Source organism: Malus domestica, chromosome 01 (genome assembly GCF_042453785.1).
Source record: "Malus domestica chromosome 01, GDT2T_hap1".
Classification (NCBI taxonomy): domain Eukaryota; kingdom Viridiplantae; phylum Streptophyta; class Magnoliopsida; order Rosales; family Rosaceae; genus Malus; species Malus domestica.
In genome coordinates, this window is record NC_091661.1 from 25,068,331 (window position 1) to 25,088,047 (window position 19,717).

General features: G+C 38.3%; 2 protein-coding genes and 1 pseudogene across 2 annotated transcripts; all 3 read left to right on the forward strand.

The window, feature by feature from the left end:
• Positions 1 to 2,639: 2,639 nt before the first annotated feature.
• On the forward strand, positions 2,640 to 10,792 carry LOC103435671 (UDP-glycosyltransferase 76F1-like; annotated as a pseudogene).
• On the forward strand, positions 7,121 to 7,948 carry LOC103435663 (glycine-rich RNA-binding protein 4, mitochondrial-like). The gene has a single exon (XM_008374064.4). It carries the CDS (start codon positions 7,303 to 7,305, stop codon positions 7,918 to 7,920), a length of 618 nt encoding a protein of 205 aa, XP_008372286.2. The 5' UTR covers positions 7,121 to 7,302; the 3' UTR covers positions 7,921 to 7,948.
• A 2,062-nt stretch (positions 10,793 to 12,854) lies between the features above and the next one.
• Positions 12,855 to 14,819, forward strand: LOC103435654 (UDP-glycosyltransferase 76F1-like). Its single transcript, XM_029101636.2, has 2 exons — positions 12,855 to 13,379; positions 13,860 to 14,819. Exons 1-2 carry the CDS (start codon positions 12,899 to 12,901, stop codon positions 14,753 to 14,755), a joined length of 1,377 nt encoding a protein of 458 aa, XP_028957469.1. The 5' UTR covers positions 12,855 to 12,898; the 3' UTR covers positions 14,756 to 14,819.
• The last annotated feature ends 4,898 nt before the right edge of the window (positions 14,820 to 19,717 follow it).

Consider the following 19,717-nt stretch of genomic DNA (forward strand, 5'->3'; position numbering starts at 1 on the left):
CAAATGAGCGGTAAAGAGATTGCGTGCAAGGGCTTGAAGAGAGCTAGTGTGAAGGAGAATCATGATTGACAAAAGATACACATCATTCTTTGAGGACCTATGTTGGTATGTTGCGGCGGTGCAACTGGGCACATAGAATGAGCACCCAAATGCATAAATAAGAAAATCGTCAGGTTCGTACCCAGTAACCAACTGTAACATCATATAGGTTGGGTGGCAATGGGCCTCAAGGCGGACCAACATAACTGCGTACAAGATTGCATAGCCCTAAGCAGAAACCGAAAACTTGGTACGTTTACCAAAATTCGGGCAATCATTTAAATTGCTATTTATGATCGCTAGGCAAGGCTATTTGGGGTAAACATGGGAATTCGATATTCAATTATAAACCCAAAATACATGCAATACTTTATCGAAAACTGTTGATATAAACACTTCAGCATTATCTAGTCTCCTGGACCTTAAGGGATAAGTAGGGTGGTGAGCCCTTAATCGGCCAGAAGGTTTAGCAGCAATGTGTGTGGACAAACATGTGACCAGTTTTTTGATCAACCAAAACCATAAGTATTTATATGGTTCACATTTTGGTTGGATTAGTCCACATATATTCCCTTGAATCCATTGTGAAAAGAGAGTCGTTTTGTATCTTTGCAAAGGATGATATAAAAAATCAATTTCCCTAATGAGTAGGCTTGGCAAAGTGTGTTGTAGGCACAAAATCCTTACTTCGAGTAAGGAGATGCGTTGTAGCATCATTGTTCGACCTAAGTGTCCTAAATGGTTTTGCCAAAGCAAGTAAACTACTCAATCACCAGGTTCTATACCGGCCATATGTGGTGTATTCCTAGTTGGGAGACAATTGGTTTCAGGCTCATTCTTGGAGGTGATGCAAGGATATTTCACTCTATTTTCTTTAGTGGTTTCATTTATGATCATTGTTCTCTCGAATATCCTTAAAAACTCAACGATAGGGAGAATTTAAGGTCCCTTAAATGATAATTCAGTACCATTCTTACAACGAGGAGCGTGCCAAATGCTCTTAATCAGGTTGGATAGACCTGAAGTCGTTGTTGGAGATGTGATTTAGGTGTAAAGTTAGTGTGCGTAGTATCACATTCATCAAGACAACTAACTTCCCCACATTCCTACCTAATCATGTGTTTAATTGAATCAGTCACATGTATTAAGAAACATGATTCAATTAATTCATAGTCGAGGACAATATCAATAAGATTATCCATAAGTAAAACATACACCAAACTTGAATCCAAGAACATGGCAAAATGTTCACAAAGTAAACCAAAGTTACTAGGGTGGATTCGGCCAACAAGGCCATTCATGTCAAAATTCTGCTCTTCCAACGGTGTTTGGTGGAGCAAAGTTAGTCTCACATATTGACTACTAGAATGATACTCCTCAACAACATTGGTAGAGGTACAAATAGGTGCATAACCAATGATCTATTACGTCTATACGGAAGTAGATGTTGCATGGTTAAAGTTCAAGAATATTATCCCTTATTTTTGAAGTTTTAGGTCTTAGGTGCCAAGGAGCACGCTTCGAGCATGATGCCACACCTTGGCAGACCCTGATTCTACCATATGTTTGTGGCAGCTATTAGATCCGAGAATTTGGTAAACTTCTGCTTTCTACACTGCTGTTTCAGGGGCGAGTTAGAAACATGGAAGGATGAGAAAAGTATTCTCCAGTCAAAATTCTATTAGATATAAACTTCAGAATTGTACTAATTCATGGACGTAATCATGGTGTGCTTCAGACAATGTCTTTCATGATTAAACGGTATGTAGGAGCGAGCCAAAGAGCCATGGAATCCTCGTTCAGGAGGTACTTCCGTTTATAATGCTTCGGGCATAAGTCTTTGAATGAAGATCATGGCGGAGGCTTTTTCAGCTCTTCCATGTCATTGTTGGCGTTAATGGTATCTCAGCTTCTTGATAGTCAAGTGGAGATTCACGTCTTTTACCCCACATAAAGTGGTTTCTAATAGAAACATCCAAATCAAGAAAATCAAACTTGTGACAGTTTGACAATCCACTGAATTGGATGGAACAAGATCGTGATTAGTGCTATGGGAATGAATCATCCATGAGCATCAAAGTTAGAACATTTGAGTTCTAAGACATGGTTTTCATGAAAAACGTTGGGTTTTCATGGGTGTATTGTTTTATGAAATCTTTGGGTTTCAAAGACACTAAATTTGAAACTACAGGTTCAATTTAGTTTATGAATGTTTAGTTCATAAAAGAGAGGTTTTTGCAAGAACACAGAATGCAATATGCTGATTTAAGTGTAGTGGATTTGAGGTTTTTCGGGAACTCAAGTGTGAGAGCTTCGTTACTACGAAAGTATGTCAACGGTTCAAAGTATAAAAATAAATTATTGAATCATTAATGTCCAAAAGTGATCTTCAGGTTAATAATTTTGGATTCATTATCAGATTAATGGACTGCTGGTCGCTTTTAATTAATTCAATAGATCATGACCATTCGGGGTCGATCGTAGAAGCAAAAATAATTACAACATTCGGGTTAAAAATTATTTAAAATGCCAAAAATTAGCATTGGATTCAAAAAGCCATAGCCCAATAACATTGGGCTTGGGTGCCGTAAGCAAAGGGCATGGGTCCAGTGACAGGGGCAGGCCCAGAGGCTTATGGGAGTGGGAGAAACCCTAGCGCATCTGGGTTTCAGGTTTGGGCCAAAAGGGGGGGCACAGGTCAAAGCCTAGCACAGTGATGGCCTGTGGTTTTGCGTGGGAAAGCAAGCCTAGCAAAAGCTGGCTTGCAGAACGTGATAATATACAATTTTAAGGTATAGAAAGCTTTAGAGATCTTTCTTTAAATACCTTAAATGTGGGGGAAGTCTACTTCCTAGTGTTAGCAAATTACTTACAAAAGTCCCAACATATATATACTTTTGAGGACTTGAAATTGAGAAACAACTACTCTCATATGAAATATTATTTCATCATATGGATTGTGCACACCATTTAAAATAGTCAACCTATAGTAGTGGATCCAATTATTAAATGTTAGACTAGAGAGTAAGTTGATCATCGAGGGGAATGAGGCTAAACCCAACATAACTAATGAATCTGTCGGGCGGAAACCTAACTTAGTTGATTGGAGATCCCATGGTCTAAGTCCAATAGGCAAACTGGTTGGGCTTGATTCAAAGAAGTGAACACACTATATACCTTATTCTTATGATGGAAGAAGTGTGTTGTCTGTAGAAGTTTTAGGGTGTATATTTAATGACAGTGATATCTTATAAATAAGAAGAATAGAGCAGACTATTCTTAATCAGTAGTCACCTATGTGAGAGTAGAAGTGGGTCGCTTCTATGAGAATAAGATGGCTAAATTCTCTAAAGCTTGTTCATGACCAAAATGAACACAACCGTATGAACCGTAATATATTAGGAATAGGGATGTGTGTTGCTTATTGTCTCAGTTCACTACTGCGGTGAACAGTTCAAGATCTTCCACATCCAATGCGTCACCAAGTAAACCTGATAAGTATTCACTAGGGTAGGTTCAAGTCCAAAAAACACATCTTCCGATGCATCTCTTGTTCGCCTGTACTCTCAAATTCTTCCTGATTTTTCATTCATGTAGGGGATTGTTGGAAATTATATATTATAATATAAAATATTGTAATATATAATTTTAATAATTGAATGAAAAATAGTGTTAACCATATTTCTTAGAAAGGTTATGTTGTTTAGGTGCATTCCCTTGTCAAAAGATGTATACTTATAGATGAAAAGTTACATCTCTTTAACAAGTAAGTACTTGGGGTGCTATATAAACTCATGAAACCATCATCATTAATATAGAAAATTAGAGTTAATTTTTACTATTGAGAAATAGGGTTTCCCCACTTTGTTTCTCTTATGCTTCATATGTCAAATTCCGAGTCGTGTCTTGACAGTATAGAATATATAAAATTCGCCTGAGTCTGAAGATTGAAGTGCTTTGACTTCAGATTATAAATTGTTGAATCATGGGAGATTGACCCCTACCGAACTACAAGCATAAGACATAAGAGTAGTGACGAAATTCTGTCTTTAGGACATTGCATTTATGCAAGCTTCAATCTCCAAGTTTGTCAATTTTTCTGATTTTATCTCTAGTTGTTTATATTAATCTTGTATACTATTGATGTTGTGATTTTCTTTATGATTATTATCATTGGAATTCTTGTGTTATTTTCTTATTTTCTAATAATGCTCCAACAGCTAGAACTGACCAGCATTCTGCATTCCGAAGGCTTCTCCATAGCCATCCTCCACACCAACTTCAACTCCCTCAATCCTTCAACCCTAAACCCACACTTCACCTACCATTCAATCCCTGTTGGCTTGACAGAAAACGAAGCCTCCATCAAGGATCCCACCCTTCGTCTTTCTATTCTAAATGCTAAATGTGTTGAGCCTTTCAGAGAATGCTTGGCCGGGTTGTTATCCGACGATGTTAATTCGGAGGACCCCATTGCATGCTTGATCTTGGATCCTATCTTCGACTTCACTCGATCGGTTGCAGAGAGCTTTAAGCTGCTGAGGATCGTGTTAAGGACCGGGGGTGCCGCTTCCTTCACTGTTTATGCTGCATTTCCACTTCTCAAGGAAAAGGGTTACCTGATAAACCTAGTTCGGAAACCCTAATGAACAACCGGTCCACGTCAGCACCACCAAACCTTCCCGCTGCAATCTGCAACTGAAAGGATCATAACTGTTAAACCACTAGCTGTACACCCTGGACAAAAGGAATGGTGCACAAGGACACAACATTCCTTTACAGCTTGTCTACCACATGGGTTCTGCACTTGTGTTCTGATTGCTGCATCGTGGGCAGCAAGGACATCACTTGCATTGCATTTGTTTATTGCATGCGTGTCTGTAACAGTGTATATAAATATAAACTCTGCTGTCCATTGTAGTTAGTGCAGTGAAATAATAAAACAGTTTCGAATACAAAGTTTTTCATTACCTACCAATACCAGGTACAATCTCAAGCCAACAAAACCCTATTATCAAATGTCTTTTTATCTCATCGTTGTTACTAATAAATGCAATATAAGTAGATTGAAAACTCACACCGAGACTAATAACGCGTTTCAAATTCTTTTTATACGTAGCACTTTTGTTCTTTGTTCATAAGAGATTGTGCAATATGTGCGTTTATTATAAACATGTCATTATTAAAAACTCAGGTGCTTCTTAGGAAAAAAAACTTCAAAGTGATTCTTCTTCTTCTTCATAAATTACTGTATAAATCCAAAAATGTTTTCTGTTACTAGAAATCACTTTTAGCACTTCTAGAAGCGATACTAGATTGGCACTTAGACAACTCAGATTTGAGTTAGGCTAGTTATCCCGGTTAGCATTTTTATTCCTTGCTCTACCTCCTCATAAATTAGCATTTGAGGACATGCATTAAAAGGCAAAATATATATACTTACTAGGAACCTTATATTTGGCTTTTTATTTTGACAATTAGATTCTCGATTAGAAGAGCCGGTAACAGAACTTTCACGTATCAAAGTTAAAGATCTACCAGTGATGCCCAATTGCGACCCTGAAGATTTCTATCAACTGATAACCAACATGGCAAATGAACCCAAGGCTTCTCATGGACTTATCTTCAATACTTTTGAAGATCTTGAAGGACAAGCACTTGCCACACTTCTCCAAGAATATTACCCCAATATTCCAATTTTCTCACTAGGTCCATTTCACAAGTGTGGCCATACAACCTCTTCTTCTTCAACTAGTTTGTTAGCACAAAATCAAAGTTGCATTTCATGGCTAAACACTCAAGCGCCAAAATCTGTTGCTTGTGTTAGCTTTGGGAGCATTGCCAAGATAGATCAAGTTCAATTTTTGGAGGTTGCTTGGGGGTTGGCCAACAGTGGCCAACCTTTTTTGTGGGTGGTTCGACTTGGATTAGTTCAAGAGTTGGATTGGTTTGAAGCATTGCCTAATGAGTTCCTAGAAGCGTTGAACGAGAGGGCCCATGTCGTGAAATGGGCTCCACAAAAAGAAGTGTTGGCCCATCCAGCAATCGGAGCCTTTTGGACTCACTGTGGTTGGAATTCTACGTTGGAGAGCATTTGTGATGGTGTGCTTGTACGCCATGCTTCCGTGATTAAATGGTGGATGCAAGATTTGTGAATGATGTTTGGAAGGTAGGGTTGCAGTTGGAGCATGGGATTGAGAGAGGTGAGGTTGAAAGAACAATTAGAAGACTGATGGTTGAGAAAGAAGAAGGGCAAGAGATCAAAGAGAGAGCCTTGAAGTTGATGGAAAAGGCAAATCTTTCCCTCAAAGAAGATGGCTCTTCGTACCAATCATTAGATGGCTTGGTTAATTATATTTTATCCTTATAAATCGTTTGTTTTTGAAAATGGTAATTCATCATCTTTATCATATCCTTCGAATTCTTCCATTTTTTTCTCTTGCCCGCTTACAATGGTTCATTATCTTTTTCTTTATACAAAGTACCATTGATTAAAAGATTTATCTACACTAATTAATAAGAGAGTTTTAACGAAACACTCCCGGTACTGTTCACTTTTAACAAAAAAAGACATTTTACCTTTCCTGTTACTATTCACTTACATATTTATTTGTCATTTTTCATTAAAACTAAATAGTACAGAGGACTTTTCATTAGTTTTCCTTACTAATAAACATGCTCAAGAGTAATGTACATACTAATAAACAGTAAACCACTGGGCTTAGCAATCCAATCCGCCTCCTTTGTAAACAATCCAAATCATATTGACATATGTCATCTTGTATTTGAGATATAGATGGAAATACTTTGTAATCCAATGTATTTATACGTCGTCAATGAATGAATATGAGCTATGCATGCATGAATCACATTCTGGCAATATCTTTCATAGTTCGATTTAGATCTCGATCTCTTATTATTTTTAATTATATAAATGTTTAAATCTATGATCTAAATCTCCAATTATGTCATAAAATAATGAATGTCTATGATTTTTAAGTAAGCTGACATATAGCAATATAAATCATAATCTTGAGACGTAGTTGTCAGTATTAATATTGGATAATCAAACATTCCTATTCGAAATAAAAAACCATAGGGTTTTAGTCGGTCCCCTGAGAGCAGAGTGACGGAGTGAGAATCGGACAAGGTGATTACGATGGCTTTCTTAAGTAAAATTGGGAGCATACTTAGACTGCAAACAAGCAGATCAGGTCTGAAGTATCTCCTTTCAAACTGTCCATCCATCAAGCTATAAGATGCATGTCATCCATGGGAAGCTCAAAGCTCTTCATCGGAGGTGTTTCGTACCAGACAGATGACCAGAGTCTGAGGGAGGCTTTTCAAAAATACGGTGAAGTTGTAGACGCAAGAATCATCATGGACCGTGAAAGTGGTAGATCAAGAGGATTTGGATTCGTTACTTTCACTTCTAATGAGGAGGCAGCTAGTGCTCTCGAGGCCTTGGATGGGCAGGAGCTTCATGGCCGACGAGTAAGGGTGAATTATGCTACCGAAAGGCCTCGCCCCAGCTATAATAATTACGGTGATGGTCAAAATAGTTATGCACCTGGTGGTGGATTTAGTAACTATGGACCCGGTGGAGGTGACAGCTATGGAAGAGGAAACACTGGATATGGTCCAGGAAGCTACAACAGTCCTAGCAATTATCCAAGTGCAAACACTTACGATGCTCCCAGTGGAAGTAGCAACAATTTTGGTGTTGGTAGTGGTGATAACTTCGGTGTTGGTGGTGACAACAGCTTTGGCACTCCTGATGCTCCATTTGGAGAGAACAAACCTGGCTTTGGCCTGGATGATTCATTGGAAGCAAACGATAAGGACGATGATGACGCGGGTGACTTCGCCAAGAGGGCCTGATTATAATTATTAGATTTCAGGGGCCAAACTTAGTTTGCTTCTCCGGCAGTGCTACAAGTAGATTGTTTTCTGCTTATGTTACAGCCATCTAATCTTCCCTTCCTCCTCTCTCTGAACTATTTTATTTCATTTTATGTCGTATTTGCCTGTCACAATCTTCATGCACTTTTTGTGTGCGCTTTGTTAAAAAAAAAAAAAAAAAAAAAGGTTTTTTAATCAAAGTGGTACTAGATATTGGCATCTCCTCTCAGATTTAAAATCTATAAAACTGATTCCTGAGTTTGTCTACCGTCAATCATTTTGGTCATTCTGTGACAAATCTCCGTTAAATAAGATAAAATAACAAAAGTATCCTCAAATTTTGTCAAATCACTTTGGTCCATTGTTTATTAAATTGAGAGTAATTTTGTCATTTTCATCTTTATTTAACAAATTTTTCTTCCAAAATGATCAGAATGATGGACGGTGGACAAAGCCAAGAACATGTTCTATCAATTTTAAATTTCAAAGAACAAAGTAAAAAAGATATGTAAATCTCAAAACTACTTTAGCTAAAATGCCTAAATTAAATTGCAGTCCTTGTTACAAAGTCAACAACACGAGTCTTTTTTTCTTTTTCTTACTTTTCGTGAAACATGTGGCCTGGTGTAAAATAATAATAGGAATTTCATTAGCTGACAAGTCATACAAAACTAAGCAGACTTTTCCAAAAAAAAAAAAAAAAAAAAAAACTAAGCAGACACGAACATTCCCGCTTCAACTCCCTCAACCCTCAACCCTAAACCCAAACTTTACACACCATTCAATCCCTGTTGACTTATCCGAAACCGAGGTGACCATGAAGGATGCCAACGTTATTCTTTCTTGTCTCAATGCTAGATGTGTCGAGCCTTTCAAAGAATGTCTGGCCAGATTGTTGTCAGATGACTGTAATTCAGAGCACCCGGTTGCTTGCTTGATCTCCGACACTTACTTTCACTTCACTCGATCCCTTGCGGAAAGCTTTAAGCTTCCAAGGATCATGTTAGAGACCGTATGTTTCACTACCTTGGTTGTTTAAGCTGCGTTTCCTATTCTCAAAGAAAAAGGATACTTTCCAATACAAGGTACATCAGATATATGCTTATTTCTTTCTATGTTGGTTACAGGAAAATAGCTCTACACTGTTATCAGTGGCACATGATAAGGTTGGTAGAAGTTTAAGGCATTGATACTTGTTCCTACTGATTATTCCACACAGATAGTGCTTTTAGTTTTACCGGAATAATTAATCCGACAAAGCCTAATATTACAAAGTGCCTTTTTACTCATCATTGTTTCATAATGTTACTTATTCACATGTTATAAGCATAAGCGAATGTACAAATACTTGAACAACTTACATTTTCTATTATCTTGGCAATTATTGGATTCTCGACTAGAAGAGCTAGTGACATAATTGTCACCTATCAAAGTTAAAAGACCTGCCAACGAGTCCCAATTGCGATCCTGTGGCGATCTCCAACTGAAGGGTCCCAGAGGGCTAGAGGGCTCGTGGGCCCCACATAATCTTAAAGGGCCAAAGGGCTGGCCACATGCAGCCAGCCCGGGGCTGGCCAAGATTTTTGTTATTTCTGTCGGATTTAACCGACAAGAATAAAAGAAATAGTGCCGGTTATAACCGACACAAATAGAATGGAAAATTTTGAATCCAACAACTAGTTACCATTGAATTCAATTTTTTTTTTTGTTTTTTTGGGCCAAATTTTTTTTTTAATGAATTTAAAAAATTCCCCTTTTTTTCCTATACATACCTAAGTAATTCCTACACTATTTCTAACATAATTTTCACCCTATTTAAATTTAAGTTGTTGTAGTTTTTAAATTTAAATAATAAATTATGTTTGGCCCTCGGTTGGAGATGGTTTTTTGTGATAGGGCTAAAATGAGCCCTATGGCCCTTTGACCTTCGGTTGGAGATAGAGGCAAATATGACATTGTACTGTTCATTAAAATATTAATATCTTGGAGGGCCAGAGGGCTAAAATGAGTCATCTGGCCATCCCTCGGTTGGAGATGGCCTGAGAAACTTTATCAACTAGTCGTCGACGTGGCAAATGAACCAAAGTCTTCTTATGGACTCATCTTAAATACATTTGAAGATCTTGAAGGACATGCTCTAGCCACGATCCGCCAAGAACACCTGCCCAATGTTCCCATTTTCCCAATAGGTCCATTTCACAAGTGTTGCCGTACAGTATCCTCTTCAAGTAGTTTATTGACACAAGACTAAAGTTGCATTTCATGGCTGAACACTCAAGCGCCAAAATGTGTTGCTTATGTTAGCTTTGGGAGTGTTGCCCAGATAGATCAAGTTCAATTTTTGGAGATTGCTTGGGGGTTGGCCAACAGTGGCTAACCCTTTTTGTTGGTGGTTCGACCCGGATTAATTCAAGAGTCGGATTGGCTTAAAGTGTTGCCTAACAAGTTTTTAGAAGAATTCAACGAGAGAGCTTACATTGTGAAATGGGCCCCACAAAAAGAAGTGCTGGCTCACCCGTCAGTCGGAGCCTTTTGGACTCACAGTGGTTGGAATTCTACATTGGAGAGCATTAGTGAGGGGATCCCTATGATTTGCACGCCATTTTTTAGTGAACAAATGGTGAATGCAAGAAATGTGAGGGATGTTTGGAAGGTAGGGCTGCAGTTGGAGCATGGGATTGAGAGAGGTGAGGTTGAAAGAACAATTAGAATACTGATGGTTGAGAAAGAAGGGGAAGAGATCAAAGAGAGAGCCTTAAAGTTAATGGAAAAGGCAAATCTTTGCCTCAAAGAAGGTGGCTCTTCGTGCCAATCTTTGGCTGGCTTGGTTAATCACATTTTATCATTATAAATCGTTTGTTTTATAAACTAAAACCCATATGTTGTTTTTAAACTCCTTTCATGGATCATGTATTATATCATGAACTGTCATGATGCATCTGTCTCATTGTATTTAAAGAAAGTGGTGGTCCATCATCTGTGATGTAGGACATATATGAATAATTGGCTTCTATATCCTCTATGTTCCCTGGAATTAATTTGGCTCATTAATGAATGAGGAGGAGTATCTCTTCAATTCGTTACGGGACTGGTTTACGGAAATTCATGCTTATAATTAAAATGATTCATATTATAATGCACTTTGTAAAACTATCTCTGCAATTCATCAAAATATGAGTTTGTTAAGTCATCGAACTGTGTGAAAATAAATGGACGAATTCGGTTGAAATATTAAGAACTATCTATCTATTTAATACAATTAATTGACTAATTTTTTTTAATTTTAATTGACTTTTTTACAAATAGCATTTATAGAGAGATTTATAGTATAACAATTTTGACTATAAACATAAATTTTATAAATCGGCTATTAAGTGAATTTGAGGACGAGTTCCTCCTCAACCTTGAAAGAGCCAAGCATTCCTCATATTTCTAGAGGAGTGTTTATCATATAAGTTGCTGAGTTGTACTTTTGCAATTAAATGTTCTCAGAAGTTCGGCCACTTTCGTGAGAGATTTTTCAGTGTGACCGGTACACGGGATGGTATATCACATGTCACTATACAAATGGTGAGATATGTGTGTTAAAAAGTTAATAACTTAAAAAATAAAATTTCCCACTACTTATATAAAAACATGTGGTGTACCCTCGTGTTCCGGTCACAAAAAAAAAATTCTCCACTTTCGTCATCCATTTTCAGCTTGCCATTAGGTGTATATCTGCCCACCATTATCAAGTGCGGGTAATACTCATTGTTTCATTTATTTTCATTAAATGAGTTTAAATTTTAAGATTTGTGTGTATTTATAATACAAAAATCAAAATTTTGAATTCTTCTAAAAGTGATAAATAAGGTGATGAATATCATCAGTACTTAAGGGCTTTGAGCAAAATATTTCGTTACAGGCATAATTGGTAATTGAAAATGACAAACATTCATACAAAAATAGGTTGACTCATCAACTAGAAATGGAAATAAGCTGAGCTGGAAATATGATCAATAGACCTAAACTGATAAGAAAAATACCTTGGATAATCCTAATAACCGATAAGAAAAACACCTTGGATTAATCTTATTATCTCTTAACTAAATTCGGATTTTGTGAGTGTTCAAATCCTTGGTAATTGCTTGCCATGACTGCTAATTGATTCTGATTTTGGTGCGGTGGGTATATTGAGAATAAGGTGGCAGTTCTGTAATTGTGGTGGTGTTTTGTGGTTCCGGATGTTATAGGAGGAGGACGGAGGAGAAAGAAGTGTTCAACTAATTATATTATAACACTTAGTAATCTTGATAATCTTAGTTCGATGAGAAGATTTTCAAAGAGAAGAAGAGTAGAGACCATTGTGGAATCTGACACGTGGCGGAAGAAGAGTAGAGACCATGCTCGTTGTGGTTGTACGTTTGGGGTAGTTGAATCATTTTAGTTATTGGACTGCGAAGGAATACGAGGAGGACATGCCCATAGACAAAGTGAAAGGCTCTATAGAAAATAGGGAACTTTAATGAAAAACACCCGGTACTGTTCACTTTAATGAAAAACATATTTTTACACTAAAAAGTCAATCCTGTTACTATTCATTTTACCCTTTATTTTGTCCTTATCATTAAAACTCAAAGTTTTCAAACCCTTTTCATTAGTTTTTCTTAAAAAATAAGCCTAAAACCCAATTTGTAAATATTGACAGTGATATTCCTGGTGTATCTCTGTAAGCAACCACATAAAAGAAGTCACGACAAAAGGAGCTGGTGGTGGAAAAAAACCAAATTCGACAGAGCCACTGGCTCTGAGCCAGCAATATTGACTAAAAAAAAAAAAAAACAGCCATCAATAAGATAAGATTCCAGGGTTGCGTCATGCGTGAGCGAATTTTCCAAGCTCAGCTGCCTCAGTATTCACCAATAAGTTCACAAGTCACATAAAGCTAAGCAAACGTAAACATTGTCGATTAAAAATGGAGCAAAGCAAAGGCAGGAGAGTGATCCTCTTCCCGATGCCCTTCCAAGGGCACATAAACCCTATGCTGGAACTAGCCAACATTCTGCATTCCAAAGGCTTCTCCATAGCCATCATCTACACCAACTTCAACTCCCTCAATCCTTCAACCCTAAACCCAAACTTCACCTACCATTCAATCCCTGTTGACTTGACAGAAAACGAGGCCTCCATCAAGGATCCCACCCTTCGTCTTTCTATTCTAAATGCTAAATGTGTTGAGCCTTTCAGAGAATGCTTGTCCGGGTTGTTATCCGACGACGTTAATTCGGAGGACCCCGTTGCATGCTTGATCTCGGATCCTCTCTTCGACTTCACTCGATCGGTTGCGGAGAGCTTTAAGCTGCCGAGGATCGTGTTAAGAACAGGGGGTGCCGCTTCCTTCGCTGTTTATGCTGCATTTCCACTTCTCAAGGAAAAAGGTTACCTACCAATACCAGGTACAATCTCAAGCCAACAAAACCCTATTATCAAATGTCTTTTCATCTCATCATTGACCCACGTAGACTGAAAACACCACACCAAGACTAATGACTCTTTTGGAATTCTTTTTATATGTAGCACTTTTGTTCTTTGTTCGTAAGAGATTATGCAATATGTGCTTTTATTATAAACATGTAAACTTTCTTATTAAAAACTCGAGCACATGGAAAAAAGCTTCAGAGTGATTCTTCTTCTTCTTCTGAAATCACTTCATTGATCCAAAAATGTTTTTGGTTACAAAAAACACTTTAGCACTTCTAGTAGCAATCCCAAATTAGCATTTTGACAATTTGTGCGGATTTGAGTTAGGTTAGCATTTTTATTCCTTGCTCTGCCTCCTCATAAATTAGCATTTTATAATATGCATTAATTAAAAGGAAAAATATAAATACTTATGAGGAACCTTAAATTTGGTTTTCCATTTTGACAATAATTAGATTCTCGACTAGAAGAGCTGGTGACGGAGCTTTCACCTATCAAAGTTAAAGACCTACCTGCAGCGATGCCCAATTGCGACCCTGAAGATTTCTATCAAGTGATAACCAACATGGCAAATGAACCCAAGGCTTCTCATGGACTCATCTTCAATACTTTTGATGATCTTGAAGGACAAGCACTTGCCACAATTCGCCAAGAATATTACCCCAATATTCCAATTTTCTCACTAGGTCCATTTCACAAGTGCGGCCCAACAACCTCTTCTTCTTCAACTAGCTTACTATCACCTGACCAAAGTTGCATTTCATGGCTAAACACTCAAGCGCAAAAATCTGTTGCTTATGTTAGCTTTGGGAGCATTGCCAAGATAGATCACGCTCAATTTTTGGAGATTGCTTGGGGGTTGGCCAATAGTGGCCAACCCTTTTTGTGGGTGGTTCGACCTGGATTAGTTCAAGAGTTGGACTGGCATGAAGCGTTGCCTAACGGATTTCTAGAAGCGTTGTATGAAAGAGCCCATGTCGTGAAATGGGCTCCGCAAAAAGAAGTGTTGGCCCACCCTTCAGTTGGAGTCTTTTGGACTCACTGTGGTTGGAATTCTACATTGGAGAGCATTTGTGAAGGGGTCCCTATGATTTGCACGCCATGTTTCAGTGATCAAATGGTGAATGCAAGATTTGTGACTGATGTTTGGAAGGTAGGGCTGCAATTGGAGCATGGGATTGAGAGAGGTGAGGTTGAAAGAACAATTAGAAGACTAATGGTTGAGAAAGAAGGGGTAGAGATCAAAGAGAGAGCCTTAAATTTGATGGAAAAGGCAAATCATTGCCTGAAAGAAGGTGGCTCTTCGTACCTATCTTTGGATGGCTTGGTTAAGCACATTTTATCGTTATAAATCGTTTGTTTAAGAGAGTCAGTATTAGCTATTCAATAAAATAAAAAATAAGGGCTTTAAGTAATATATTAACTACATATTTTAGAGAGTTTTAATGACAAGGGTCTTATAGAATAAAATCTTAACTAAAACACTCTTTATTGGTTACTTTAATATAATTCCTAATTTCAGTTTTTGTTGGAAATCAAAACTGATGCATTATAACGTTGGTTTTATACTAAGTCTAATATTATTAGTTAGCCATTTGATCATGTGCAGCACACCATGTCCTAATATCAGTTTTCCTTCTTAAACAAAAACTGATATATTTTCTTTGTATCCTAACGTTGGGGGTAATAATGATTCTGCTACCCGATTTGCAAAGCTTTGTTCCTGCTACCCGATTCGCACATTTCAACTTAATCTTCAATCCATTCAACCATTTGATATACCTCAGAAAACCAACAAAACAAAACAATAATGGGTTAATAAGATGGGAGCAAGTTGTCTTGGAGCCTCATATACCGCATCCAATCAATCTACATAACAGCCAAAAAAATTAGGGGTCCTTCGTCACAACGAATGCATTCAATCAATATACATACATAAGAGTCATCGTATTTACATTGTCTACTTTTAACTGATCCAAAATACTGGCATATTGTTCCTTTGGATGCTTCTACTTGCTATCAAATGCTTTTCCAATAGCTTTACCCCAGCTCTCTATCAGCAGATACTCCTCTGTTTCTGATGCCCTATGATGCATGAACATGGTGGTATCCCCTCGTATCCTCGTATCGTATTGTGTGGTATTTATGTGTCGTGTCATGTGGTATCCTCGTGTCTATGTCCATACATCTTGATAGGTTGCCTTGTAGAAAGATATGACATAAACAAAAAGACATTTGTAGTTAGAAGATGTTGTTAGAATAATTGGGTTGTCAGTGGTTGGCTAACCATCCATAGATGATTTGTGTCTTAATCTTTTAGGGAAACGCCCTGAGGGGAACAAGAGTTTCATCATCGTGAATGGCTGAAGCCAGTATTTATTTGACATGTTAATCTTGAAAGAGAAATAATCAAGCATAAGATTGTAAAGGGCTAAAAGAGTTATTGATGCTTAACTCAGTTAAATCTGAGAGAGATAGTAAGTTTGTATTTATAGAGATGATTTACATCAATAAGTTACAAGTAGTGTTTGACACAAATAACAATACTATAAATCCCAAAGATAGGAGATAATACAAGAGAGCATATCAGATAACTCTCAGCAGAGGTAACTTGAGTGAAGGAGTCATATGGATTGGAGACTTATAGTTTATCACGCCCCCGCAAGCTGATTGGACGACCAAGAACGGGAAGCTTGGAAAGAAGAACCAAAACCGATTGGAAGACAAACCCTTTGTGAGAAAGTCAGCCACCTGATCTTGAGAAGCAACATAGCCCACAACAATTTCCTTTCGAGTAACCTTTTCACAAACATAATGATAATCAACTTCTACATGTCGCATTCGTGCTTGAAAAACAGAATTGGAAGCCACAGCAGGAGCACTTATATTATCACACCATAATTGAGGTGGTGTAAGATAAAGATGAAGATCATGAAATAAGTTTCGAAACCAGGACAAAGTAACGGCAGTATATGCTAGTTGATTATACTCGGCTTCAGTGCTTGAGCAAGAAACACCACGTTGCTTCTTCGAGCACCAGGAAATCAAATTAGAACAGAGAAAAATACAGTAACCTTTTATGGACCGACGATCATTAGGATCACCGGCATAATCGGCGTCGGCATAAGCAGTGATAGAGAGAGAACTCGGACGATAGAGCATGCCATGATCATGAGTGCCCTTAAGATAACGCAAAATGCATTTAACAGTAGCCGAGTGTACTGTTGTGGGAGAGTGCATAAACTGGCAGACCTGGTTGACGGAGAAGGCAATGTCAGGATAGGTGAAGAGTAAATATTGAAGAGCACCTACAACACTGCGAAACTCCGTGGCATCAGAGACTGGTTCCCCGTCGTGCAAAAAAAGGCGACGGCCAGATGAAGATGGCGTGTAAATGGGTTTACAATCTGCCATGTTTATGCGTGTGAGAAGGTCCTTAATGTATTTAGCCTGAGCTAAATGAAAACCAGAAGCTGTTCGAGTGACCTCCATACCCAGAAAATAATGGAGGGGCCCAAGATTTTTCATGGAAAACATTAAACTAAGCTGAGCAATGAGTTTTGTAATCTATGAATTGCTATTGCCAATAACCAAAATGTCATCAACACAAATCAACAAATATATAATTGTGGTGTTATCAAAGTAGGTGAATAAAGAAGAGTCAGCTTAAGAGGCAACAAACCCGAGTTCCTCGAGATAATTGGAAAAACACTGAAACCATGCTCGTGGAGCTTGTTTGAGACCATAAAGAGAACGTTGTAGCTTGCAAACATGAGTGGGAAATTGCGGATCAACAAAGCCCTGGGGTTGGCACATATAAACATCTTCAAAGAGGGAACCATGTAAGAACGCATTATGTACGTCCAACTGGCGAATGGACCAATTATAGTGAATAGCAACAGAGAGAATTAATCTGATGGTGACGTGCGTAACCACGGGACTAAACGTTTCTGCATAGTCGATGCCTTCCTGTTGGTGGAAGCTGTTAGCAACAAGACGGGTTTTGAACCGTTCGATGGACCCATCGGAGTTGCATTTGATCTTGTAGACCCATTTATTTGGAAGAACATTGAGATGTGGTTGAAATGGCACAAGTGTCCAGGTACCAGTTCGTTGTAATGCCGTGAACTCCTCAGCCATTGCCCGACGCCACTGTGGACATTTGTTAGCCTGTGTAAATCTTGTAGGCTCAACTAAAGTATTTATGTCAGCAAGTAAGGCATATCGAGGATTTGATTTTCGAATGCCATATTTGGCCCATGTAGTCATGGGATGAGATGGAGGAATAGTCATCACAGGTGAGGTAGTTGAGGTCCCAATAGTCGTAGGAGAAGAAAAGGGATGGGTCGTATAGGGAAGATGAGAGTCTCTAGTATTAGGTATGTGGAGGGCCGGGATAGGAGGAGTAGGTAGGGATTGAGGTGATGTGTCTTTAGGTTGAGCAGGTGGGGTATTGGTGATCGAGATAGGGAGAGTAGGTAGAGGTGGAGATGGGGTAGGGTTATGGGATAAGGTGGCAGGATTGCGGGTGACTAGGTAGAGTCGGAGGTCGGGTAGGGTTATAGGATAGGTGGCAAGATTATGGTGCAGGGGAGTAGAATAGGGGATAAAGTTAGGAGGTGTCACGATAGTGTCAAAATGTAACATGTCTGTGGATATGGAAGTCTGAGCTGGAGTAAGAAGCATATCCTTGTAGGGAAAACATTTTTCATCAAAAATAACATGACGAGACATGAAAACTTTGCCCATGGAGGGATCAAAACAACGATAACCTTGCTGATTTAAAGAATATCCTAGGAAAATACATTTTTTAGACGAAACTGAAGTTTATTTTGATTATATGGGCGAAGATATGGAAAACATGCACAGCCAAAAACCTTTAAAAAGTCATATTGTGGAGGACTAGAGAATAATTTTTGAAATGACGATTCATTGTGCAAAACTTTGATGGGTAAGCGATTAATCAAATAATTGGCAGTGTGAAAAGCCTCTACCCAAAACGTGATTGGGATTGATGCATGAGCAAGTAGAGTAAGGCCAGTTTCAACCAAATGACGATGTTTACGTTCTGCAAGTTCATTTTGTTCAGGGTGATGAGGGCATGTAAAGCGATGATGTATGCCTTTAGATGTTAAATAATTTTTAAAAATGTGACTCATATATTCTCCACCTCCATCAGTTTGAAACGATTTTATTTTCCTACTAAACATATTTTCAACTAGTTTCTAAAAAGAAACAAAAATATTATACACGTCGGATTTAAGTTTTAGAAGATATATCCAAGAGTAACATGAATAATCATCAATAAAAACCAAATAATATTTATAACCATCAATCGAGTAAGACGGGAAAGTCCATATATCGGAATGAAGTAATTCTAAAGGAAATTTTGAAATTGAACTAGAAAGTGAAAATGGAAGTTTGTGACTTTTGCCTAGAGGACAAGAATGACAGAGCAGAAGTCACTGGGCCATGAATAGGCAATTTATTCTTAGCAACTAAAAACTTTAAAATAGAACCAGATGGATGGCCCAGTCTAGAAAGCCACACTGTATCAAACACGCGACCACCAAAAAAATGCAAAAATGCCATGTTGTTATTTGGATGAAATACTGGAAAAATGATAGAACCCATACTTACTCCGGCCTTGCAAAAGGATCCTCCATGTGGTGAGATCTTGAACACGATAAGAATGGGGATATAAGGTTAGTGAATAGTTGTTGTCCATGATAAAACGATTTATAGAAATGACATTGGTTGAGGCATTGGGACAATATAAAGTATTGGAAAGATTAAAGGTTTTTGTGGGAGTGCGAATACTGGAGTGACCAATTTTAGAAATAAGCAAACATGTGCCTCCAACTACACCATTCACATGATTATTGCCATTGTATTCTCAGGCTTTAGCTACCTGTGTCAAGTCAATTGTAATATGGGTATTAGCTCCAGAGTCAAAAAGCCAATTTTGAACCTGGGAAGTAGCCATGGGTGGAGGGTCATATGCATGAGCAGTAGCGGCAAAAGCTTGAAGTTTGGGAGCGGAAACACGTCATTCGTATGCCATGTTCATACGATTGTAGCAATTGATAGCAAAATGACCAGGTTTGTGGCAGATTTGGCACTGAACACGTCCATTTGAATTAAAAGCATTCCCTTGTTGAGGAGCAGTACCAAGGAAGCCATCGTTAGGAGCATGAGCTCCTGGCTGGCCAAGCATGCCACGACCACCACGACCAGCGGCAGCCTGAAAACCACGTCCAGCAGGCTGAAGGCCATGACCAGCGTCGGCCTGAAAACCACACCATCCAAGTCC

Bases quoted from the DNA above. Each gene is read 5' to 3' on its own strand.
- LOC103435663 (XM_008374064.4), top strand. From the start codon at position 7,303: ATGTCATCCATGGGAAGCTCAAAGCTCTTCATCGGAGGTGTTTCGTAC.
- LOC103435654 (XM_029101636.2), top strand. From the start codon at position 12,899: ATGGAGCAAAGCAAAGGCAGGAGAGTGATCCTCTTCCCGATGCCCTTC. The intron at 13,380-13,859 runs GTACAATCTCAA...GACAATAATTAG, and splicing joins AGGTTACCTACCAATACCAG to ATTCTCGACTAGAAGAGCTG.